The sequence below is a fragment of the Macrobrachium rosenbergii genome, chromosome 7 (assembly GCF_040412425.1).
Source record: "Macrobrachium rosenbergii isolate ZJJX-2024 chromosome 7, ASM4041242v1, whole genome shotgun sequence".
NCBI lineage: Eukaryota > Metazoa > Arthropoda > Malacostraca > Decapoda > Palaemonidae > Macrobrachium > Macrobrachium rosenbergii.
Genome location: NC_089747.1, coordinates 3,187,448 through 3,212,747, shown reverse-complemented (window position 1 = coordinate 3,212,747; position 25,300 = coordinate 3,187,448). Strand labels below are relative to the sequence as shown.

General features: G+C 36.6%; 3 protein-coding genes across 5 annotated transcripts in view; 1 reads left to right on the top strand and 2 right to left on the bottom strand.

The window, feature by feature from the left end:
• Positions 1-380: 380 nt before the first annotated feature.
• Positions 381-10,615, bottom strand: LOC136840015 (ataxin-3-like). 2 transcript variants are annotated; one of them, XR_010853498.1, is made up of 9 exons: positions 10,476-10,615; positions 8,237-8,401; positions 7,684-7,820; positions 5,477-5,631; positions 5,036-5,142; positions 4,582-4,750; positions 3,436-3,600; positions 1,157-3,223; positions 381-1,076 (listed from the first exon to the last, which is right to left on the bottom strand). XR_010853498.1 is itself a non-coding variant. In XM_067106298.1 (8 exons), exons 1-8 carry the CDS (start codon positions 10,497-10,499, stop codon positions 3,144-3,146), a joined length of 1,002 nt encoding a protein of 333 aa, XP_066962399.1. In that variant the 5' UTR covers positions 10,500-10,615; the 3' UTR covers positions 381-3,143. The 2 variants fall into 2 exon arrangements, 1 of the variants encoding a protein (XP_066962399.1); XM_067106298.1 differs by having other exon boundaries at positions 381-3,223.
• Positions 10,616-11,726: 1,111 nt separating this feature from the next.
• On the top strand, positions 11,727-20,124 carry LOC136840014 (splicing factor C9orf78 homolog). 2 transcript variants are annotated; one of them, XR_010853497.1, is made up of 7 exons: positions 11,729-11,887; positions 14,379-14,490; positions 15,527-15,669; positions 16,083-16,251; positions 16,994-17,165; positions 18,155-18,612; positions 18,665-20,124. XR_010853497.1 is itself a non-coding variant. In XM_067106297.1 (6 exons), exons 1-6 carry the CDS (start codon positions 11,790-11,792, stop codon positions 18,328-18,330), a joined length of 870 nt encoding a protein of 289 aa, XP_066962398.1. In that variant the 5' UTR covers positions 11,727-11,789; the 3' UTR covers positions 18,331-20,124. The 2 variants fall into 2 exon arrangements, 1 of the variants encoding a protein (XP_066962398.1); XM_067106297.1 differs by having other exon boundaries at positions 11,727-11,887; positions 18,155-20,124.
• A 2,178-nt stretch (positions 20,125-22,302) lies between these two features.
• Positions 22,303-25,300, bottom strand: part of LOC136840013 (uncharacterized) — a 96,083-nt gene continuing 93,085 nt past the window's right edge. Inside the window, exon 5 of the mRNA XM_067106296.1 lies at positions 22,303-23,919. Within this exon, the coding sequence (XP_066962397.1) occupies positions 23,454-23,919 (466 nt within the window). The 3' untranslated portion in view covers positions 22,303-23,453. The remainder of the gene's footprint in view (positions 23,920-25,300) is intronic.

Genomic DNA, 25,300 nt, shown 5'->3' with positions numbered 1-25,300 from the left:
AACACATTTGCAAGGACATTTCACCTCCTAAAAGTAGAAATATTAACATTTTTACTAAACATGTAAAGGGTTAACCACTTTGAACCACTGCTCATAACAATGTCGAATCACAACATTTAACATGTACCGAGACAGACTAAAATTTACATTACATCAATAAAAGCCAAACAGCAACTGAGTACACAATCATGTTCCTTACTTAGCAAAAAAACAAAAGCTGAACGAAAACAAAGTATGACTTGAAGACCAATACTGTACCTTGTAAGCAAACATATAAAACGTCTTCAGTAAACATTATAAATATTTACACCAAGATATATAAAACTATCTATAATATTACACTTTGGTATACGAAGTGGGATAACCGTAAATAAAAAAAATTACTAGCTTAACTTTTATTTCTAAGTAAAACATTCACTAAACATACAGAGATTTATTGTGCATACATTAGTGAAAAAACTTTAGGTTGAGACTTCCTATTTTCAAGTAAGAGATTGCATACTTGTACCTCCACTGTTTAGATTTATCCAATACAGAAAACTCATTTACCTATGTTAAATCCATAATACAAAAGATAATGTTAAACACAACTCAAAAGTGCAGCAGCTACATAAAACTAGTAAATACAAAATATTGTATTTAAGCTTCTGTCGGGTAATTTTGTGACAAATTTTGACCTGTAACCTTCCTAAAATCTGTTCTTTCAGAAACAGACATAAACATCAGAACATCATGGTACTGAATAATATAAAAAAGAATTCTTCTTCAACTATACAAGCCTCTTGAAAGAATACTACAACTGCCTACATAATAACAAAATGCAAGTTTAATATCAAAATGCAATTTTCTTTACATCTGTAATCACACTGTTTCTCGACTAAGTCATCCAATATATTGTGTGTGTTATTTTCCACCACTGCAACAAAATCATACTTTGCAAAAAGTGACAGAATTATCTGTGGAATACCATTGCGCTGAGTGAGAGGTAGGTAACCCATAAATTAAGGGACACCGCTGGCAACTGATTTCTTTCTTCAAATCTTCAGCTGAAAACCCATATGTACAGAGTCAATGAACTATAAATATAAGAGGGCTCTAATAGACTATAAATATAAGAGGGCTCTAAACGGCAACCAGCCTGCAGAGAGAGAAAGGCCATAGGAAAAAGTAATATATGTATAAATAAGAACACACAAGACATCAGCAGAAAGCAGGAATGTATTTGTTCCTTGCTTCAACATTTGGAGATCAGATGATTCCTGCCTGCTCCAGCAGTCTCTATCCCTGAATGGCTCATTTCATAATTGGTTTTGGCAGATGTTTTTCGGGAGGATGCCATTCCCGACCCCACCTTCCTCATTTATCCTTGCTTAGGACCGGCACTGAGTTGGGCTGGCTTACCCCCAAGAAACAAGTAATGGCCAAGAGATGATATTTCCCGACGACCAAAATCTTCAATAAATTTTTAAACCGCTAAATTTAGGAACAACTTTCTCATCATGTACCCTTGAGAGAGAATAGTTACTATTTTGGACCAAGACAGGCAAGCTACAACCCAACATAGTTTGATTTATCAAGTACCTGTACTAATATACTTGAAACAAGTTTCCAAAACATTACTTCTGCTCATAATACTTATTATAAAGTTCCTCTTCTAATACAGTACTTACTACAGTACAAAGATCATCAGAGTCAATAGAAAACTTACCTCTCACACACCTTTCCATTAACTTCTGGAGATGTACTTTGAACCAAAACAGAGAAAAACCCTGATATATCAAGTAACACATGCATGTCAATTTAGGCTGGAGAGACAGTATTACAAATAACCATGGAATTATCATTTGTTTACATGATACAAAAAACTGAAGACAAAGTAAACAAAATGAAAGGCTAACAGACTGGGAAAGGATGATACATTCGTGAAGTACAAAAGATATTACAGCATTTGTAATAGAGTACTACAAAAAATCAAAAATCAAAGAATTAATAATTATTTATATGAAAATTACAACATACGAGATACCGACTGTAATGGATACAGTAAAACAACCAAAGTACCTTAACACACGTCCTAGAGTGAAGACAATGGTAAGTGTATTGGAGGAAACTGAGATAAATGCCTGGGTCTATCAAACATAAATTCCTGAGAAATGGAGAAAGCTACAAAGGATGAAATGGCCTAGATGTGGATGTTTACCAGATGGGGTTTCAAGTGGAACGTTTCAAGACAGTGAAGTACAGAGAGAACTCAGATCATGTCTAACTGCAAAGAAGGAAGAGGAGACATAAAACCATTTATGACTGACGTACTCGACTGAGTTAGAAGGGATCTGTGCCTGAAAATTACAACCACTCACATGGTATCTGAATAAATACAGCATGATGAAAACGGGCAAAATGTTTATCTTTTACAAACCTATGCAAAAAGGGCACAGTATATTCAATGAAACTCAACCAATGTTATTCAAACAAACAGCTCATGGAAATTGCTCGAGTCACAAGTTAAGTATAGCCCACAGTGATTCACTCTGTTCAGTAGCTCACCCTCACTCTAGAGTTGCTGGTATCCACTATAGCCCTGTCAATTCTGCATTGTTTATTTCTCCACCAGTACGAAGATTTGTAACTTAACATTTTCTATTACTACTGGAACATACTTCATACAGGCATGAAAAGATATGTGCAGGCAATCAAGCAGAAACAATACAGGTGCTGATAGTATAAAATCAAGCAATAACCTGAAGGGTTTTGCTTAAGAAAGGTTTCTTCTCTACGGGAAAAGATGGTATTTATCTATCACTATCTAATAAGTCTGGTTTTCCTGAAGTTACTGGCTTTAGTATTATGCAACATCAAAGAAGGCACTTATAAAACCACGACTTGCTAAGTATAAAGATGACTATACTGTGTTGAAAAAGACATACAACAACATCTCTGTTACAAGAAAAATTATCTCTGAAAGACAACTGAAAAAACTAAACATACAAATTACCTTAATTTCTGTGATGATGTGAATAAGATTCAAATGAAAATACAAATAATGCTATTTGAAAGGACACTTTTGTGGCAGTTACTGAAATCAATATATTATATATATCACAATCTTGCTTTAAAGCATTTAACCTTATCAAATCTAGAGGTCAAGGGGACTTCTTTGACAGGAAAGCCAAGCGTTTTTCTCGTATTTCTTGAAGGTCTGGCTCCTTGTCAGGACTAGGCGCTGAAAAGGAATCAAGAATGTTAAATTACAAGGATTATGAAACAGTTTTTTCATTTTTTTGACATTAGATTAACGTTCTAAAGAAGAATTAACGTTCTAAAGAATTCAAATTGTTCTTCGATGAATACTACAGTGTATAAAATATGCAACAATACCAAAGACAATTACAACCAATTAAAAATGTACAAAGCACAACATCATAACCATCTTACCCTCTTCCTCTGGAGTTTTCTGATCAAGGCTCATTCTGAGGGCAGCTTGGAGCTGATCATCTTCACTCAGCTCCTCTTTTGACGTGCTGGGACCTCCGGAGTTGTGTCCTTCACTGGACATACTTAACTGAATAGCTCTCTGCAGGTCACTTTCTTCACTGTCCCCTGTAAATGTGTACTTTGGATTAATCTGACGACAGTGTTGCTTTAATGAATATATGCCACTAGGAGAAACTGTTAATAAAAGTACTCACAACAGTGACAATACAATGCCTAAAAGAATTTAATCTGAAGTGCAAGATAAACTAAGCAAGACTGCAAAAGGTCAAAGCAAATTATATACACTAGCTAAACAATTTAAATAAAGATATTCACTCAATTATCATTATTCAGAAGATAAACCCCTATTCATATGGAACAAGCCTACAGGTGCCAGTCACTTAAGATTCAAGCTTCTAAAGAGTATGGTGTTCATTTGAAACTATCAAGCGTCCAAAGAGTATGGTGTTCATTTGAAACTAACAAAATATAACAAGTTATTTTCAAGCACGATTCATAACTTACAACCATAAGCCAGTAGCCCGAGGTTGTCATAAAAGTGTGTACAGTAACTGCTAATTTCCACATCTTGTTTTCTTTGTAACTTTCCCCTTGACCGTGAGTTCACATATGAAATATGACCAGCACAGTTAGTGCTTCAGAGAAGGAAATTTCAAAAAAATCTGAGTACAAATCATTTAAGCTAGAAAATTATATCTATCCAAGTTACTAACTGAGAAGTTCAAGTAAATGCTGCGGCTGCTACACTGATTTTCAATAAAAGCAATCTTTTAGCTATTTAGATGCAATTTTTCTAAGTTAATTTACTTCTTTTGAATAAGATATGTATCTGGAAAAAGACAAATAGCAGATATCCACTAACAGCACCAATCTGCATAGTCTGTTCACATACATATAACAAAAAATTAGCTGAGTCCCCAACTGATACAGCTGGAATCACAGAACACATAAAATTTTAATGATCTTTTCTTAGAAACCAGACAAGATCAATAATGTGCAAAATGCAATTCCCTCTTTTGCCCCTAACAACACTGCTAAACTCTCAATGTACTGAGATCTTAATGATCAATTTAAAATAAGACTTACCAGGTTTATCCGGCGAATCTGAATACTGCAATGACAAGTTAATTGCTGCTGCTAAATCATCGCCATCAGGTGCTTGGTGGCGTGACGAAGCGGCAACGTTAGCTAGACTATTAGCCAGGGCAGCTTTGAGATCTTTTTCTTCCTGATTACTCTTTGCCTCCTCAGCCAGCTGTCAAAAGACAATACAGTAATAAATATCATGGTTAACGTCTTTTCCACATTCTTAAGAGTTTTCATGCTACATAAATAGACAATATATTTTACAAGTCTACGTCCTGAAGAAAGACACAGGCTGTAGGTTGAGTTTTTAGACGTATCTGCACTAACACTTTTACAGCAAAATAAACAGCTTTTGTAACAATCGTAAAATGGTTTGGAATTAAATCATTTTAAAATCTGGCAGCTTCATTCACATTCTTTTTACTATCGAAATATCTACGATATTTATGTCTACCTCTGGAAGGAGCTTTGGTTTGACCGTCTGAACAGCCGGTTGTATCCGCAGGGTCTGGTCTGCTTCTGACTCGGGCAATCTACCCTCTACTAGGAATATGGAGTAGCCTGTTGGATATCAAAATTCATGAGCACAAAATTTTCTAAGAACAATTAAAAATGTATTCCTACAGGGGATACAAACACTATGCTTCTCACATATGGAGTATCTTCCTACATACAGTATATATTTACTTAAATAACAAATGATTCATGAGTGCTGTAAATGTTAAAATGCATTTGGTATACAGATTTAGAGGAACATAACTACAGGCTCACATGATAAAAAACCTTAAAAAGTTTCAATACAAAACACTGCAGCACTTGTGGCCGAGGTAATTTTAAAAACATTCCCTGGTAGCTTGCAACTCTAAGAATACTAAAAGATGAAATAATACCGCACCTTCATGCTGTAACTGCGTCAGAAACAGAGATAAATACGTGTCTGATATTAACTCTGGAAAGGAGAGCAGGCTATTCAAGTTGAACCACTGGTATCCAAGCTTTCTGACTGTAAACCAGTGTTCTTTGAAGTTGCACACATAAGCTTGCTGATCTCTGGAAGAAATGAATAAAAAGTAGTTTTAATAAAAATATTAAAATCTTTTTATGTTACCACATAATAGATAAAAACCTATTTACCAATATGAAACCACTCAGAACCAATTACGGTACTTAATCACAGTTTGGCCTCCAGGACAAATGAATGGTAATTAATGGCAAACAGACTAAAGTAATGATGTACACTACCATATTTTTTACTAATTAGTGGAAGGAATCTAGATGCAATACAGTTTGTCCATGGATGAGCCCTGAGACTTGCAAAGCAGAAATTCCTCAATAACCCTGTCATACTCAGTCAAAAACATGTTGAAAATCTTTTAGAAATAATTACAACAGAATCCAATTTTCAACTCAATAAAATATACCACAATTAAATCTATATGCTAGAAGCACTTCCAATGACAGTTCAATTTTTTACATATGACAAAGTGGGGTAAGACAGCAGTGATCACAACCAAATTTATCTTGGATAATTTCTGAAATTCCAATGATAGCAAAAGAGAAAGTAAACATGACAAAATCAAGGAGACTACTATAAACCAAGAAGGATTTAAGTAACCCTAAAACATCAGTGACAAAGTATGTTGCCAAATGGCATTTGCCCCCACAATGCGTGATTCAAAGAGGGCAACTTATGCACGTAACACTAAAAGTTCGGAGCATTCTTTTTTTTAATTTCCAGTTGAATTGTTTTCAGCCTTTTTACTTTTCATCCATTCTCTCTGGTATCTTTCATCTACTTGTTCAATTCCTCTAGCTTCATCTCATTCCAGTATTTCCTGTCATCTATGAAAGAATCACGAGAACCCCTTCTACAAAGGACTGAAAATGTGACATAGTGACATAGCTATCTAGTCTAAAAATTTTACATCCTGGAGTGACAAGCCTGAGCTAAGATAAAGCAAAAATTCCACGCTATAAGAATGTATGGGCATTCACATATAACAAACCTAAAAGGTTATCAACTTACGAAGCATACCTCCACATGTCAGCAATAAAGGTCATACCTTGTAAACCTCAGCATCAATAACAAGGAAGGAAAACTGTTTAGATATACATTTCTGCTAGCAGTACCTAACAATGTGACATGCCATCTATAAGACTGGTAAAGAGTGACCCTTTGAAGACAATGATGAAGAACACAATTATCTGCCTGAAATCACTGGATAACTGTAGTTGCTGTCACTCCTTTTTCTAAGCCTACTTGGTGACCTCTAAGTCAGTTTGAGTAGGTAAGTATGGAAACTATCATGACATGCTAATTTTGGTGCTGGTTGATCAGGCTTTATAAAAGCCACCTCTATACTAAAGGTGATAAAAGTATCAATGGTGTCTGCTGAATGTACCTGAGCAGTCAAACAGGAAGCACAAATAATGTTGGAGGGAAGACAACCTCAATCTCAGACAAGTGGTGGCTTGCCAGTAACCAAGGATACCAACATCATCTACTTATGTCAAGAACAAAAGGAAACAAGGAGACTTAAAATTACATAACTCTGATGAAAACCCTTTAAACAACTAGTAAAACAGTAAAGTTTACAGGATTTGTTTAATATATCATGAACAAATGCAGAAAACATTTGATGAAAAAGGCAATACTAAAACAAGAAACTACAAAATAGGTGCCCTCTAGAAAAACCAGGGGAAAAGTGATGGTGTAATGAGTGAGAGGAGTGCCCTTTCACACTGTTACCTCATGTTCTAGGTAACTATGAAATACAAGTTGATTTAAGTTTCCAGAACTGGTATAGCCTATGATGACCAACACTGGAAATTTGTACAGCAATGATTTGCACTCTGTAACGACACATTAACAGACAAGAACTCATCCATTATAAGGCATATGGTTCCAAGAAAACCATATGCCTTAAAACAGGTGTAAGGGCTTCTATGATGGCTCATAATTCATTTGATTTAAATGAAAAAGATGTTATTCCATGGTATATTCTAAAAAGAAAGAACTACTTAAATTTAAAAAAAATAAATAGTAACAATAAAGACCAGCAGCCTTTATTCCAAACAATGCGAAGTACCAGAGCAGCTTACGTAGGATTGCCGCGAGCAGCTTTTGCCAATGCATGTGATGAAGCAAAAGGTATTAAGGTTAAATCCCACACACGGAGGGCTGAGGTAAGGACCTGAATGCTGAACATTCCGCTGTCATCCATGTTTACAGACGGTTGCTGAAAGAGAAGGATGTAATATATTACTCTTTTAAACACAATAATTTAATAACTCGTAGTATAAAAATTAACATAATCCTACAACTTTTACGTATTCTTGCACAGAAAGTGAGTGAGCATGAAGGAGAAACTGAATGTACTATATGCATCCAAACCTCCGAAGTAACAGAAACTCATGTAAAACTAAAAAGTAAGAAAGGAACTATATTGACTGAAGCAGATGCCTCCTTTACCTCCATTGTAGCTTATCTTCAATCAGATATCTATTCTAGTTTAGGCAATTTTGGAAGGGTCTGCTATCACCCTATCTCTAACAATGGAAGACTGGAAATACGTAAATAATATTACACATTACAGTAACTGCAGAAAAACACTATTAATTAAATGAATTACAAGAAGCTTTTGAGAAGACTTACCTCCATGAATCTCCTAAAATCATCAGTGTGCATTCCTAGTTCAGCCATATGCTGCTGTTCGGCCTGATCCATTTGCTGTGCAATGTCTGCTAGGTCAACAGCTGTGAAATACTGTCCTTGTAAAAGGTTATTGAGACAGTGTTGCCCACATAATAACCCATCTTGCTGAAATAGAAGAAAGTTTACTTGGAGATTTCTAAACATTTGTACTTGAGCAAAATAAATCCATAATTTACTATATTTACTCAAAGATCTTCTTTAATAATAAAAATATATGTATTACAGTCAAGGAATTAGATTTATGGTTTTAAAAAATAACACAACTTCACTTTTAACAAAGAGAAAAAATAATGACATGAAATGCTGAATAAAAAAATTCAGTTGGAGTTTTCTGAGACTTAGCATCTGATTATAATTCTCATTCTAAGTTGCAACTATTCACAGGTCAGATATTTGTACACCATGCACCATGTTTATAATTACGGCTTGCACAAGTCAGGATAAAAATATTTTCCCAGTTTTATGTTTCACAGATAAAAATGTTTTAAGGCAATACAGCTGAATCTCAACCTTTTGCTTATTATAAGGGATAATCTTCAGAAAGGAGTAGCACATACTGTTATAGAAAATGTAAGCAAGAATTATGAAGTTTTTGTTTGAGTATGGTGCATCTGTACAAGATTAAATACTGTAAAGAAGCAATCAGTGCAGTGGATGGGAGTCATAAACAAATTTCCACCCTATTCTGACTAATAATGGCTGAGTTATATGTTAAAGATTTACCAATGGCAATAACTTTTTTCATTTCAAATGCAAAATCGAACTCAAAACAACTTGTTATCTATTGGGTGGTGCCACAATCTCTTCCACTGATAATGATAACACCCTCTTGTACCTGAACTGAATTACTGTACAGGGATTAAGATCAAGTACCTCCCTACCTTAATATAAGGAATATGCAGCATGCAAAGCTCACGGGGAGCAAAAGGGTTCCCACTTGCTGGTCAGGCCCTGTGCGTAGTTTAGTTTGAGACAAATTTCGTATTTCACATTTTTACTAAAAGGCACTCTACAACAGGTGAGGGGGAAATCTCGCCTCTGGCAAAGTAAGGGCCTGGTTGTTTCAGATGTAAGTCACTTAGGTCGTAACATCCAAACTGGCAAACGGCCGAAATGGGTGTATATACTATAATAATTTGATCCCCGAGGGGCTAGTACTAAACATGTTATATATCCCAAAGAGTTTATGACCTAAACTTCATATGCCTAAAGTTGTGACGGCCTAACAGGTTCACAGCCGAAAATAATATGGCCTAACTGTCCCGAACTCTGGCAAAGTACGGGCCTGGTGTCCATATTAGCCTAGGTTATAGAAGGTAGCCTAAGGTTATGATGCACCCAATATTTTCCTCTATGACTTGTGGTGCTACATTATGGAGGGGGGGGGAACACTCCACTCAGGTAAGAAACCTGCACTGTAGGTTAGGTTAGGTTAGGTTAGGGAAGATGCAACTGTGTAATTGGATTTAGGAAATTTTTTTTATTTATAATATGCTTTATAATTTATAATTATTACAGACATACGTTACACCTACTACGCCTATTTTTTCAACTGCTCACCTTAGGGTTTTAGGCATTTCAAAAATTTCGTCTTTGTACAATTAACCTATGTCTGTTTTCCCCATGTTAAAACCCAATTTCCAATTTGGGTCCCTCAATAGGCCTAGGTTACAGGCCTATATACAGAAATAGGAAAATAGTTTTGCACCAAAAATAAGCATGAAATACAAAGTAAAACACTGGATAAAGTTTATTATACTTTACTGTCATATTTTGGCAAAAAAATAAAATATAAAGGTAAAGTATAACAAATGTCTCGTCTACGATAAGGTACCCGGGGTTAGGGCAGGCCCACGTCCCAATTAAAATAGGCCTACCCTGGTATGACAACTGAACGGAATAATCCATAATGAGAACAATTCTTCTATTCCTAACTAATTAATTTGTATATTTGGTTATTTTAAGCCCGGCCCAAGTTCGAATAGCCTCCCGTGGACGTGGGCAAAAGGGCCTGGGCCTAAATAGGCCTACTTTCCTCCTGCTCAATTAGCAATTACCATTTCATGGATACAGGCCTAAGCTTTCCATTCTTGCCTGAATTCAAGTGACGGAAGACGGTATATTACCTCTAATTATAATCTACTTCATAAAAGTAATTATTTATGTCAAATTCGCTCACCTTTTCATGGTATACGAGCTCCATCGTATGACAACATTGACATTATATCCTTGTTTATCTTCTTCTTCGTCTTCTTTCGCGTAGGAGTCCAGGTCTCTTTCTTGTTGCGTCGTATTTTCTCGCGTTTATCTCGGTTTATTTTTCACTTTTCAGCTTTATTTTGCACTTTATTTGAGTTTATGATGAATTTGGTATTTTCAGGGACGCGAAATAATCATATGCTCGACTTTTCTGACATGGATTATTTAATGGTTGCTGGAGAAAAAAACCTATGTAGGGATAGTAAAGAGAGTGTTGTAATTTGCTCAAATTGAATTTTGTTAGTTAAATTATAATCACGGTAACTTTTTGTTTATTTTTGTTTATTAAAATATCAGTATGATTTATTAATCTTGCAGTTATATTTCAATTACAATTGCGTTCTCTCTCTCTCTCTCTCTCTCTCTCTCTCTCTCTCTCTCTCTCTCTCTCTCTCTCTCTCTCTCTCCTCTCTCTCTCTCTCTCTCTCTTTATATATATAAACGCAACAGAACTTGGTAATGTTCTTCTATATTATGGTATGCGACTATACATATAACCGTATGCTACGAGACTGTTCTGCAGAATATGAAATGAGGAAACAAAGCCTGCCAATAGAGGCATTCATTAATACTTATACCCAATATAAGAAAGAAACTGATAAAATGTAGATAGATAAACGAGATAGTTTTAGAAAAGACAGAAGTTACACAGATCAAATATCTATAGAAGGTCATATGCAATTGGGCAGCAGAGTATGAAATTTAAGATCACCCATTGCATTTTTTTCTCTATTAAGAGAAGGAATTTAGCAGCAACTATAGGCCAAAATTCAGGAATTTCTTGCTCGACCTTGACATTCCTTTTGCATACGTAAAGCTAACATGCAGTAAATAGTGAATTCGTACAATAGAGAGCTATTCCACCTTTCATTACTTATCCTTCTTATAAATTCTCTAACATGAAAAAGGTGTGGAAGAGGGGAAACAAGGCTTGAATTATATTGATAGAAATTTTACATACTTAGAATATGCTGTTGACTGTTTTAAACAGAAAAAACGTTAAAAGACATATAAAGGTTATTTAGTAGAATGCACCATATATATCTGGTGAGATATGACACAAAATTACTCTAATTAAAAGTCAAAAGTAATGAGGACAGTCATTTTGTTACGCCTGAGAATTTTTATGACACTGTAGGCCTGTGAAATGTGCCGTTACAAAGGTTGAGTCCCAGCTATCACTACTACTCTAAGTAAACGTACCCTAACACAAACCTTCAGGGCATCCGGAAATATGAGCATTGCATTTAAAAAAGTTAAGAGCAAAAATATCCGCCGGAGGACCAGTGATGAGGATAATGATGATAACGGGGGAGAAGAGGAAAGCCTGATGTAAGACTTATTTTTTTTTTTCGGTTTTTAGGCCTCGAAGCCTAACCTAGCCTTGGTCATCGGTTAGGGTAGGGCCATACCATACGTACCCTAAGGGAGTGTGTTAGCCAAACTTAGATTAGGTTTAGGTACCCTAAGGGAGTGTGTTAGCCAAACTTATGTAGATTAGGTTTAGGTACCCTAAGGGAGTGTGTTAGCCAAACTTAGGTTAGGTTTAGGTACCCTAAGGTAGTGTGTTAGCCAAACTTAGATTAGGTTTAGGTACCCTAAGGTAGTGTGTTAGCCAAACTTAGATTAGGTTTAGGTACCCTGAGGTGGTGTGTTAGCCAAACTTAGATTAGGTTTAGGTACCCTAAGGTAGTGTGTTAGCCAAACTTAGGTTAGGTTTAGGTACCCTAAGGTAGTGTGTTAGCCAAACTTAGATTAGGTTTAGGTACCCTAAGGGAGTGTGTTAGCCAAACTTAAATTAGGTTTAGGTACCCTAAGGTAGTGTGTTAGCCAAACTTAGATTAGGTTTAGGTACCCTAAGGTAGTGTGTTAGCCAAACTTAGGTTAGGTTTAGGTACCCTAAGGTAGTGTGTCAGCCAAACTTAGATTAGGTTTAGGTACCCTAAGGTAGTGTGTTAGCCAAACTTTGATTAGGTTTAGGTACCCTAAGGGAGTGTGTTAGCCAAACTTAGATTAGGTTTAGGTACCCTAAGGGAGTTTGTTAGCCAAACTTAGGTTAGGTTTAGGTACCCTAAGGTAGTGTGTTAGCCAAACTTAGATCACGTTTAGGTACCCTAAGGTAGTGCGTTAGCCAAGCTTAGATTAGGTTTAGGCTAAGCGTTAGCGTACTTAAGCTAGAGGTGGATAGAATTATGGGGTTGCTCCGCATCGGGTATTACTTTTGTTGCTTATCCCTATTGAGAATTTATCATTTATTTTTTGTTGGTTGACTAATTAACCAGTAATTAACCTCGGAACTGATTATGTTCTTGTATGCTGGCCATCCTGGAATGCTATCGTGCATGCGCGGTGTTATGGGGGGAACTTTTGGTAAAAGGTGGTTTCCTTGGTAAAACTAAGCCAGAGTTCCGCGGTGAGCTAGACTATGGCAACTGGCGTTTTTCTATAGAATTTTACTTGGTGAACAAGAATTTAAAGTAATATTTTTTCACTTGGTTGTAAGTAAGCTGTAATTTACCATAGAACTGTAGCGGACGGTAAATGGTCCCGAACCATGTTGGGTAGATGTGAGGTTAATAATAATTGACCAACAATAAACAACATCACCTTCATAGGAAAGTCAATTTCTGAGGTGATAGTGCTTAGAAATACCTTGCAGGTAATACTGTAAGTATTATGCAGATGGAGGGGTCACGACTTACTGGGGTGTACCGGGGTGGGGAGGGGTGAAACATCCGTTCCCTGGTTGTATTCCATGTGAAATGCGTATTTCGGTTAAGTGATAGCCTAGCCTAGGCCAGACTACGTGACCTCTCTGTGTACATTAGCTCCGTATTTTAGTTCCTAGCCAAATACATGATCCAGGCTCACATATTTTTCTGATAGGTTGGCTTTTGTTTAATCATTTCAAACCGTTATTATAAGTGCATACCATTTTTGTGTTAGGCCCCCATCCCTATATCCAGTGATGATTGGTGAGCCCAGAAGGAAATTGGGGTTTTTATATGGGGAATACCAAAATCCAGTGCATTACATTAGGTAATAAGTCTAAATGCATTAATCACAATACAGTATATTCAGTTAAAACAGTACAGTACATAATTTGTGCAAATTAACGTTGTCAGTCAAAAATTTATAGGCTAATGCATGGTTATGCAGGATAGCAAGAACAGTTACAAAGTTAGATCGTTATCAACCCTCCAGAGTACCATAACCTTGCTCAATGGCTCCCAACTGCCAAGGGCACACCCCCGTCTACCCCTTAACTTTATACAGAGCATGCTTCTTACCTTTCGTGGAGAAGAGTAATGTTTTAGTGGAAGGGATTACCTTACCGCCAGGATAGAGTCATTTTACATCCTTTGTAATATCAACTGTATCAGTCAAGAGATCCATCAACTTTTCTGACACGCAAAGCACACACAAAGCAACCATTTTTAACCTGAAGTAATTGTCATTAAAACTATGAGGTGAGAAACGTCCTGGTACTTTTGCATAAGAATTTGTGAAGTTTTAATTGGACAATAATGGTAGGTAATCATCGCAATACAGAAAACAAAAAGCTTTCACAAGTGCTCTAGTGTAGCTTATGCACTAAAAGTACCTGTCACCCAGTTTTAGCCAATTTTTTAGAACTTATAGGATGGATGCCTTCAAGGCAATAGTAATGGATGTGGAAACTTATGCAGGCCTTCATATCTTCAAAAGTTTAGCCTAGCTTCAAATCTTAGTTAGCATTTTTGAAAAGTAATGGATTGTGTAGAATAATGTGCTGAAATTTCTTAAGGAATTGATACTGTATTATGATTATTTTATCTTTCAGGGCTAAAGTTGAAGAAAGCAAGGAGTTGAGAAAGTACCGTCGCCGTCATGGAGGAATAACAGCCGAGGACCTCTTAGTAGGAGAGAAAGTTAATAAGAAGGAGAATGCAGCAGTAAGTTTCAACTGGAGTTTATAATGAGCTAAGGTACTCTTGCATGATAATCATTATATAAATTATACATAGCTCTAGAACCCTTTAGGAAGAACTTACTATGAATAACACTGTCCTTCCTTTGAATTAATGTCTTCAGATCCCTTGTAAAACAACAGATGTTGATTACTTAATAGTAGGTAGCGGTAAAATTATCTTTTTTTATGATGTCAGGATTATTGAGGTTAAATGTGTTTTCGTACATAAACACAAATGTCTGTTTCAATTAGTGCCTTAATAGAGACGAATGCTGCAGTGTGTGCAGGGAACCCCTTCACACATTCTGGTGATGAGCGTTCTTTGTGGGAGTTCTGATGTTTTGGAAGTTTTCTGTTCAGGGGGTTTCACCCACAAATCAGCATTGTTTTTGTATTTTCCTGTGGGCCATCTCCTGTGAGGGGGAAATGATTGTTTAAAAAAATTAAGAGAGACTGGCTAGCATAAGTTTGCAGTTAACTTTTGTCAGCTTTGTGTCCATGAATGTTATTTATTAATTCACGTACACATTAAAGGACAGTTAATTGCAAGGTAATCCTTTCTCTTGTTCATTGGACATTTGATAAACTTATGATAAGTTATTGCATTACTGTAATTAGACAAGAAGGCCAAAGGGCTGTAGCTTCATCTCCCAGTTAAGTATTGTGGCTGGGTACTCACCCTAGAGAATGAATTTAAGTTCCTCTAGTGGGAATTCCTCTAGTGCGTGATCCTCTAGGACATTAGAGCCATCAGTACACCTCACATAGTGTACTGTAGGCATTATTCAAGGGTGTTATCAGTGTCCCCTCAGCCCCTATCTGTGGTGGCCACTTTTTAGCCTTTCTCATTGATTCCATTTCCACCTTCTTTTGTGATTCTTGCTAATGAGTAACCCAAGATTTGACTGATGCACATCGTAAAAAATGTTGTAGAAGAGTTAAAACGAGAGCTTTGTGTTTTTCAATGTTTATGCCTTATGGATATAAAGACTATTCTATATTTTTTGTTATTTTGGCAGGATGATCCATTTAAGTTAAAGTGTGGAGGGATGCTGGATTTAAACTTGATAAAGAATGCCAAAAAAGGAGATGACGCATACGATACTGGCATTGGTACCTCCTTTTCAGCAGAAACTAATAGGCGAGATGAAGATGCTGAAATGTAAGTAAAAAAGTCAGGTACTGTACTTTTCATATTCATGCTTGTTGACATTTTTAATTTTCAAGTAGTATTGCAGGATTATTACCCTTTGCATTAATGTGTTGATTTGTTTCATCACAGCCACAAAACTCCCATGAATATATTAATGTATGCTTTATTTCATTGTCCCAAATCTTGTGTCTGTCACGCAGAAGAAGAAGCCCCATGGTGTCAGCTCACTGTTTTGTGTAGCAAGCAATTATTATTTGTTGATAAATTTGGAAACTTTCGCTGTGATTTCATATTTCATTGTAGTTCCTGTGATTTTCATTTGTGTAATCTTTAACATTTGATCATTTGATTCTTGCCCTCTTTTAATTATTTATTTTCTATTGCACTTTGCTCATGGTCATACTGTTTTCTGATAATTTTAGGCAAAAGTACATTGAAGAAAATTTAGCCAAGCGGAAAGGTTTAACGTCAGAAGAAAACCCGGACGATCAGCCTCGTCATCAAACACTTGAGGAGGCTGCATTGCATGCAGTTCCAGATATACTGAGAGAGTCTTCCACAAAACGAAGTGAAGAAATGTTAAGCAACCAGGCAAGTTTGAGTTTAACCAAGACGCACTTATTTTTTTATTACTTTAACTTGAAACTCATAATTTTATGGCAGGTCGTGAACTTTATATATCATTTACATTTTTGTGTTTAGGGAAAGTGTTAAAGTGAGTGATCATTTTCAAGTTTTGTTTTATATTTTTTACTCTACTTTAATGCTGTTGATACTGCAGATTTAATTTGGATGCCCAGTATCCAGCATGGTATGGTAGATTAATTCTCTCAGTCACTGCACAGGCCCCTGCTTCATAAGTAACTAGAGCCTGTACTTAAGTGGAAAAAGTAAATAGGGAGATCAAAACAGTGAGATCAGGGACATACCTGGCCCTGTTAAACACTGCACAATTGTTGAGGATCTCAGTCAATTTTGTACTTATAAATGTGGCATGGCCTACTAGGCCTACCTTTAAAACTTCATTGTGGCATCTTGAAGGCCAAAGATAGAGGGAAAATACATACAATTATAGAATGACATTTGTAGGGAAAAAATTAGCTGAATGCCTCACCACCATACAAAATACACAGTGATATAAATAATGCAAAAAAAGGGTAATTAATTAATGGACTTATCTGAGGAAAGGGGAAACTCAAGGTGAGGTGAAAGAATAATTTATCTGAATTAAATTGTGGCTGAGTATTATTATCAGCTGTGCAAATCAGCAAAAGTCTGGTGGTCTGGTTTCAGCGTGTGAAACACGTTCACGTTTTTTCTCTTCTTGTTGCAGATGTTGAGTGGTATCCCAGAAGTGGATCTTGGCTTAGAAGCAAAAATCCGCAACATTGAGGCAACTGAGGAAGCAAAGCAGAAGCTGCTCAGGGAAAGCATGATGAAGAAGGAGCGCCCTTCGGAGTTTGTCCCTAAAAATATGGCTGTCAATTTTGTCCAGCATAACAGATGTGAGTATATGTTAATCAACAGTGCAGAGACTTGCTTCTGGTCAATGCATTCTCTTTATACATTCGCTGATTTATGTGTAGCCTCTGAAAGAAAACTGAAGAGGTTTGTGAATTTGTCAGGGTCACTTCAGTTAATTTCATTTGTATAATTTTTCCAAAGCAAATCCTAGGTAGAAAGTTTTTGTTGTTTAGTATTTATATTCATAGGAGGAGGCTATTCATGTTCGAGACTGCCAGCATTTTATGAAATAACAGTAATGAATGTCATATCAGCTGTTAACAAATGACTGGATTGTAGGATTTACAGTTAGAGGAAAAAAATAAGTTTGTGGTCACTCTACTTTTGAGGGTATTTGTAAAGATTGTCAGAAAAACTGCTACATTTTGCTTGTCTACAATGCTGGTTTGCTGTATATGTGATAGTTTTCATTTTGAGGGGCTGTTTTATACATTTATGCATTTGGCTTTTTTTAATCTTGTGTATTTTTATGTGTTCGAGCAATGTGTGAAGATAAAGTTAGTACATAGGATACCTAGGAATTCTATAGAATGCTAAAAATCTCACAGCAAAGTATGTAACATAAAACAATGAACACATTATGTAGGTGTTCTACATAATACTGATTTCCCTTACCTTAGCAAACCTAGCATAAGGTAGTCAGACCTAACATAACCTAGTTTAGATTTTACAATAGAACTTAACCTTTGTTATAATATAATTTTTATATTACATTTACAATATATTTTACCTAGATCATTGAATGTATTGTATTGTATGGAAAGCCTTGGTATAGTATGTACTGATTGTCAAAAAAATTCAGAAGTATTTCTTGCTCTGCCAAAAATTCTCAGTTATTGTTTAGAATTCTTATGCCATTCTGTTTAGCACACTTATTTCAGACTTTTTCCAGTAACAGCTAAACTGTCTGTTTGTTCCACGTTTTGTTCATGCTGATTTCAATTTTGACTGCAACTTTCTTTAATTTCAGTTAACTTGGAAGATGCTGGTCCAGCAAAGAAAAAGGAAAAGATTGAGGAAATAGTGGAACCTGTTGTGGGTGGTGGAGTGAAAATATCTACTGTAGCACCGAAAAGACCTCACGGAGAAAAAGCCACAGATGATTTCCATTATGAAAAGTTTAAGAAACAGTTTCGGAGACATTAGTGCTACTGCTGGGTTTTTAGAAGTGATGTATATTGCTGTGCTCAAAGTACAAACCTTGTTCTGCAGTATTTGCTCTTCTGCCCAGTACGATGCGGTTTTAGCCGTGAATTGAATCTTCAGTGGATGAAAGAGGTTTTGAGTTGTACTCTCAGGTGAGTATTCATGTCTGAAGGAAGTTCCTGTATTCACTGTGTCATGAATGTTCATTGTTGTCTTGGATATTGTATGATGCAGGCATTAGTTTTAGCAATGCCCTTTCTTCTTATCTCTTCAATTTGACATGCTAGAAGTTCTCAATGCAATAGGCATCAAAATATACCAAGGAGAGTTGCAGGGCATTTTTCCATCAGTCAGAAATTGAGAAGACTATCAATCATACAATACAGGACACAGTCAGTCAGCAAGAGGATTGTGAGCAGATCTTCAAAGTAGTAGATGATGCTATCAAAACAGACGATAATGCTCAATTCTACAACTAAAAATGAATACATCAGGGGATCAGCTAGACACTGAAATGTCAAAGAAGGCCAAAGAGTCAAGATTGAGGTGATCTGGGCACCAGATGAGTAAGGGAGATGATGAGTTGCATGTTGGAGGAGAGGAAGGCCTAAGATGGAGGGACTGCATTTGAGAGGACATGAGAGACAAAGAACACCTGGAAAATGCACGCTAAAAGCAGTGACACTGACTAGGCACTAAGCTACGAAGATGACGACTCGCCTGAGAGGAGGACCCAAAACCCTCTTTGCCCACTGATAACTTCACTTTTGGCAAACACTGTACCCTACCGGGGAGTGTAGCAAAAGTCAAATAAGACGTTTGTATTTATGGAATATAAATTTATTTTATATATTGAATTATCTCTGTAGGTTCATTAGAGCCCACTTTAAATGAAGAAAAGCAGTGCAATGCAGCCCTTTCAGCACACTGTATGTGCTTTCCTTCATCATCACTGTAAAAGAACATGAGAGTATATCAGTCTCTTATGATAGGATTACCATGATCATTCCTTTGTCATGTCACTTCTTTTACTGCAGCCCGTAAATAGGTTGTTGTTAACTTAAGAGAAAATTTTGACTATGTGAAGTGTGGTCCACATCACTGCAAACTAAGTTACTGAGAAGAAAATACCTGGAATTGAAGTCTCTGGGACAAAGGGCCAGAAAGGACTATAGCATTGGTGACGAGACTTGGAGGAGGCATTTCATATGGTAAGCTTATGCCAAGTAATGCTTGAGTAGTAATGTTTGATGAAGCCATTTGCTACCACCACAGAAACTTATATAGAAATTATGTATGTATGTTCAGCATGTGAGTCAGTTTCATATATCAGTCAGTTTTGTGAGATCACACTTTCCTTGGGTGATGTGTACCTAGACATACTGCTTTAAGCATTATGCCTGTGGTCAGAAAATTGGCAGAAAATGTAATTTGTCAAAACAAATTTATGTTTTGTAGATGCAGACTAGTGCCTAACACCAGCTGTTGACATAAGTAAGGCAGTGGTATGCATATATTCATGCCATATATTGCATGTACTGTAGTTTAAGAATCATTTGGAAGCGTTTATAATTATTTACAGAATTGTAGTTGATTTGTGTTTTATGCTTTCAATTTGCATATTGTGTATTAATTTTGTGTACAGCATTTTTATAAAATGACAACATATCCAGTACACATAAGTAGTACTGTTCATGTACAGTACAAGAACATTGCCAGGAGTTACCAGTGCATAGTATTATAAATATTTTAGATGGCTGGAGCTGATAGAAATATACATTTTTGAAAATGTTACCACCCACTTTTTCAGATATTTCCTCTCCACTACTCGCATTGAAGATAGTTTTTATTACATTAACTAAATATTTGCAGCAAGTGTGTTTAAGGACTACTGATGATGAGCACTGTATTTGAGAAGTGAAACATAAAGGTGGAACCTTCAGAATAGATTTCAGGATGGTAACTGGAAAATCCAGGAGGCTCAGGAGAAGGTCAGAAGGATTAGTTGCCTCAGTGAACATGGAAGATTGAAAGGTGCTGTTGGCTCTTTCTCTTGAGTTCTTGAAATGTTTACTTTGGTATTCTGTGCTTATTGTGGTGCACTGCCCTACATATTTTAATAAAGGATAGCAGTACCTACAAGTTAAATCTTTTGCTGATTTTATAGGGGATGAGGGTAGCATTGATGCCCTCATGTTAATCTTTAGACTCAGATTTTTTCATTTAATTTGGGAATTCATTTGTAATGTTAAGTAATTTGTTTTAAACACTGAAAGGTTTTGATATATTCATTATATAATTGTAAATTTCCACAGTTCATACTACTGTACTCGTCTAACTTGCTATCATTTCATTATTTTTAAATATGGCACCAAATGTCCATTTTGGCCCTAGACGCCTTAGAGCCAGCCAAATGGTACATCCATCTAGTGGTTCTAGATGATTTAAATGGAATGTGTTGGCTGTGTTCTAATGGGTCGTTCGTTCACATGAAAAACAGATCTTTTACCTTGCAGACATTGTGATTGATGGTCCAGGTTGAGAAACCAAACTTTGAATCCCTTTTGAAAATGAACTACATTTACTAAGATGATTCGGAAAGGCTTGAAGCTTTGGCAAGCAAAATTTCCATGCTGCAGAAGTTAGGCATTGAGGAGATTTAAAATGTCTTGCTGGACTGCTAAAACAGGATTCTGTTGTACCTGAGGCTCCAAGAGGCTGGAGTTCTATGATTAACTTACGGCTTCTTGCCAAGCCTGTCCAACAGAGAAAGTCAAGTTGATAAGGAAGTCAGCTGAAAGTGGACTTTGTGGTTCTTCCGGATCCTAAAACTGCCAGTTTTCAAAATATGATTTATTTACAATCCAGGGAATACTTGTGGTATGTGTGAAAGGGGACAGCCCTTTTATGGAGGGCCCTTAAATCAGGGCTGTCCACAGACTCTTGGGTTATTCTTGAGTTTATTCTTGTAGGGTTAAGGCTCACACAAGTTTTGATTGCCTGACTGTAAGTAACTATTAATTGAACCTGTCATCTGAGAAGAAACTTTAGGATGATGTTTTGCTGGATTTTCCATCTGTGCTGTCACTTTGCTGATGGGGTCAGTGACAGCAAATCCTTTCTTTGGCAACTGTGAATGGCAAAGGCAGAATGGTGTCTCTAAAAATACAGCTGTCTCAAAACTGGTTAACATCAGAGCACACTAATGACCGATGCACCTTCATTTTGTCTTCATGAAACCTGGGTTTTCATGGAAGTACCATTCAAGGGCTGGAGATCTTTGTTAGTGGCACCACAGTATCTTCGAGGTGGTCTGCAGAAGAGGAATTTCTAGCCCTCAGCAGTCTGGAATTTGAGTCAGGTGAGAGAGATGTACAGCACCTGGAAGATTTGGTGGATGAATGTAGTCATCTCAGTGGTTGTGGTGTATATTTGGAATGTGAGAAGTACTTCTCTCTGCATCTGAAAGTGTGCGAACAACACTAGTAACTGTGGTGTATTCCTGTGGTCAATGTTTAAAACGTCTCTCAATAAACTTGTGTTATCTGCCATACCTAGTCCCTCGAGTATGTTGAACTGATTTTGTAGTGAACAGAGGGGGCATTCTTCAGTCATAGAAGTTTCTATGTTCCTCTTTTCTGCATCCATAGGTTTGAAAAACACCAGAACTGAGGGTTAGACCTGTTGTGAATATTTGAAACATCTTTCTCAAAGATGTTTCAAACAACTTTGAAAGATGCTTGCTTTTTCAGGTCCCTCAGACTAGGTAAACTGGTTTCTTAGTTCACAGATGGGGCATTCTTCAGTCATACAGGTTTCCTTGTTCCTGTTTTCTGATGAATTATGGGCAAATGGTCGAAGGTTACACTTGCTGTATCTCTGTTCCAAGACTTTTTCATTTCTATAAAGGGAAGGTAAATAACCACAAGTTTAGAAAAGGGATGACAAATATATAAGTACGGTATGTAAAGATTTTTATATGTAAGCAAATTTATTACTTTTCCTGTTTTTTTACAAAGAATCTGGAGAAAGAAAAATACCATATATTAAAAAGCATGTCATACATGCACTAATACCATAACTAATGATATCAGGTTTTCATTTGTGATGAATGTCATGTTGTCCAAAGTTTACATTGGAATTAAATTACGCAGAAGTAAAAAATAATAAAATAGACGGGAAAAATGTAGTTTTAAAATGAGAAAATACTTACAGGGGTGATAATGGAATGTCACTTGATATGTTTCATAACCTGGGTTCTTTTGATTAAGTCAAAATACTATCATATCGGTCTACAGCACTTGATGATGCTGAGTCATCACAGGGGAGGGTATAGGAACATTTATCTACAAGGTTAACTTCTATCAAGAAGAAAAAAAAAAGTTTCAGCATCACTCGGGCCTACGCTTTAGTTCTCCCTAGGATATCAGATCACAAAAAAAAAAAAAAGCCTCTCGCATCCAAACATCTGGGCTGAGAAATCGTGTCATTTGTTGACTGAGTGTTTTAAATGGCTTCTGTACATGTTAGTCTTTGGAAGATATCTAACAGTTTGTGGCATAAATACAAAACCCTAAAAAACATGGGTACTGATACAAGTAACGACAAAAAAAGTTACGACTAGATGGGCACATTGATTTTGTGCAAAACTTAGTGGTTCACGGCTGTAGCTTTGGCACTTAAAGTAGAACATGGGAAAATTGTGCATGGAGAAGAGAAGAAAACTAACCTTCCATTGTTTCCAGTAATTACATACAATATTTAGGAACTTTTCCAATTGACTACTTAATTTTAGTCAGCACTTTCCTCAATTTACTCCATATTATATTTAAGCCTTCGTTTCACAGAAGAGATATTTTTATGACCAAAATACCATGTGCATTTCCTTTAAAAAGTCCATATTTCATGCCAAGAAAATGATATTTGGCTGTGCATGAATCCTGTTGTTAGAATATGAATTTGCAATGCATCGAATGTAACTGACAACCGATGTACGATGCTTCTCCTTATAATTCATTTTCTTTTACCTACTGTACATCTAATAATACTATGATTCGCAAAAGAATGCAGAATTCACCCTAACCTAATGTAGGTATCGTTGCAATCTGACAATTTCTTTGGATTCACGATGTGTACGGATAGTGAGGAAGTACTCTTGAGCTCGATGTGGTTGCTGGAGAGGCATCGGGAGGTGGAGAGCTGAGAGGCGAGACTAAAGGTGCCGCGTGGAGTGCCAGGGGCGGCGATGTAGCCAGCGGCGAGGAAGTAGCCAGCGGCGACGAAGTCGCCAACGGCGATGACGTAGCGAGAGCGGCTGCTGACGACACAGATGATACTGCTGCCCAGTAAGGCGGTGGTGACAATAAGGGTGGTGGAGGGTGGGATGCTGAGGACGTGAAGGAACTGCTTGCAAGCGGGGAAGAACCACCCAGCAAGTGCGAGTAACTCGTGAGGAAACTGAGGTCTGGCGGGTATCTCTGAGCTTCAGCGCTCTGTTGTTGTCGCACCTGGTCCAAACCTCGGAAGTCGAACTTGTATGCGTAGCGTTTTCCGTGAACCTTTGTCATGATGTTTTTGTCATAGTAATATCTGAAATAAAAAATGATATAAATAAATGAACACAATGGAAAGAAACTGCTGGGCTTCTGATGATAAAACTACTGTAGTTAATAGGAGACAGTGAATATAAAATAGAGAATGCTGATATGACAGAGGGACCAATTGAGAGTGCAGTATCTGAAGAGGTTGGCAGAGTCTTCTTGAAGAAGATTGGTAAAGCCCCAGTCATTAAAACATTACACACCGCATTTGGTTGAACCTAGGAACCTTGAAAATGAAAAAATTATCCATGGAATACTAGGAACAAAGAGTCCTTTGGAAAAAAGTTCACAGGTATATGAACACACAAATCTCCAAACTATGGGATTTTGATGTTAAGTCGTTAACTAGAACTGCATTATTTCTGGAGCAAATGCATATCTGGCTTTTCTGTTGCAAAATTTTGATTGTTACATGACAAACACATCAATCATATTTGCCTAATTCAGAGTATCTACTTTTCCCATAATTTTTTTGTCCTCCTACTACTGTATATCTGGAAATAATCAAATTTATTATCAAAGGATCTAGCTTAGTAGAAATTAGGAGGGAAAATTAGAGTTGAATATGTTGGATGGCAGAAATGGGAGAATGGAAATTGGAGCAGAGAGAAAATAAAACGTAAAAAGTGGATGCTGCAGGAGTCCATTGCTGTGCTATGTGAGGCACACTGCAGGCACTAAACACAAACAACCCCCACCCCTTATGTGGTGAAAATTAGGTGTATTTTACCTTTTACCTCTAATTTTTTTAAGCCTTAGCAAACTGTAACATGTACACATATACAGTATTGTTGTTATAAATAATTATTGAAAACTAAAGGGAAGTATATGTACTGTAGAATATGGCTTCACATTTTTCCATTTACTTAAAACTAACAAATATACCTTTAAGCCATTATGAACCACTTCCAGTATTTATGCAAAAATTACAGTCCCTTCTGAAATTATGTATGCTGTGTAGTCATCCCAAAACAAATAAACATTTAGTAAGAATTTGGCTTTTAACAGACCCCGTTCTTTCAAATAAAATTTTTTATGAAACAGCTTCGAGGAGACCTCTTGCAGTTCACTGTACAGTACACTGTACAGGCAAATGTTTGTCACCTGAAAGGTCTATAGATTTCGGTTACCTGCATATGCTTGGGAAGACTGAATGACTGTGCCCTAGTGCTTGATTTTAGAGCCTAAATTTCGTAGCATTCATATACTAGGGGGACCAGTAGATTCATCCATTGCTTTGATAGGATTTGCAGTTATGCAAGATGCATTAATAGCTTTTCAAGAAGGAAATCTTTATTCTGTACACCAGATACATTATTGTTTTATCTTTTTCATATTTTGCGTGTTTCTTATTTTTCTTTTGAAGATTG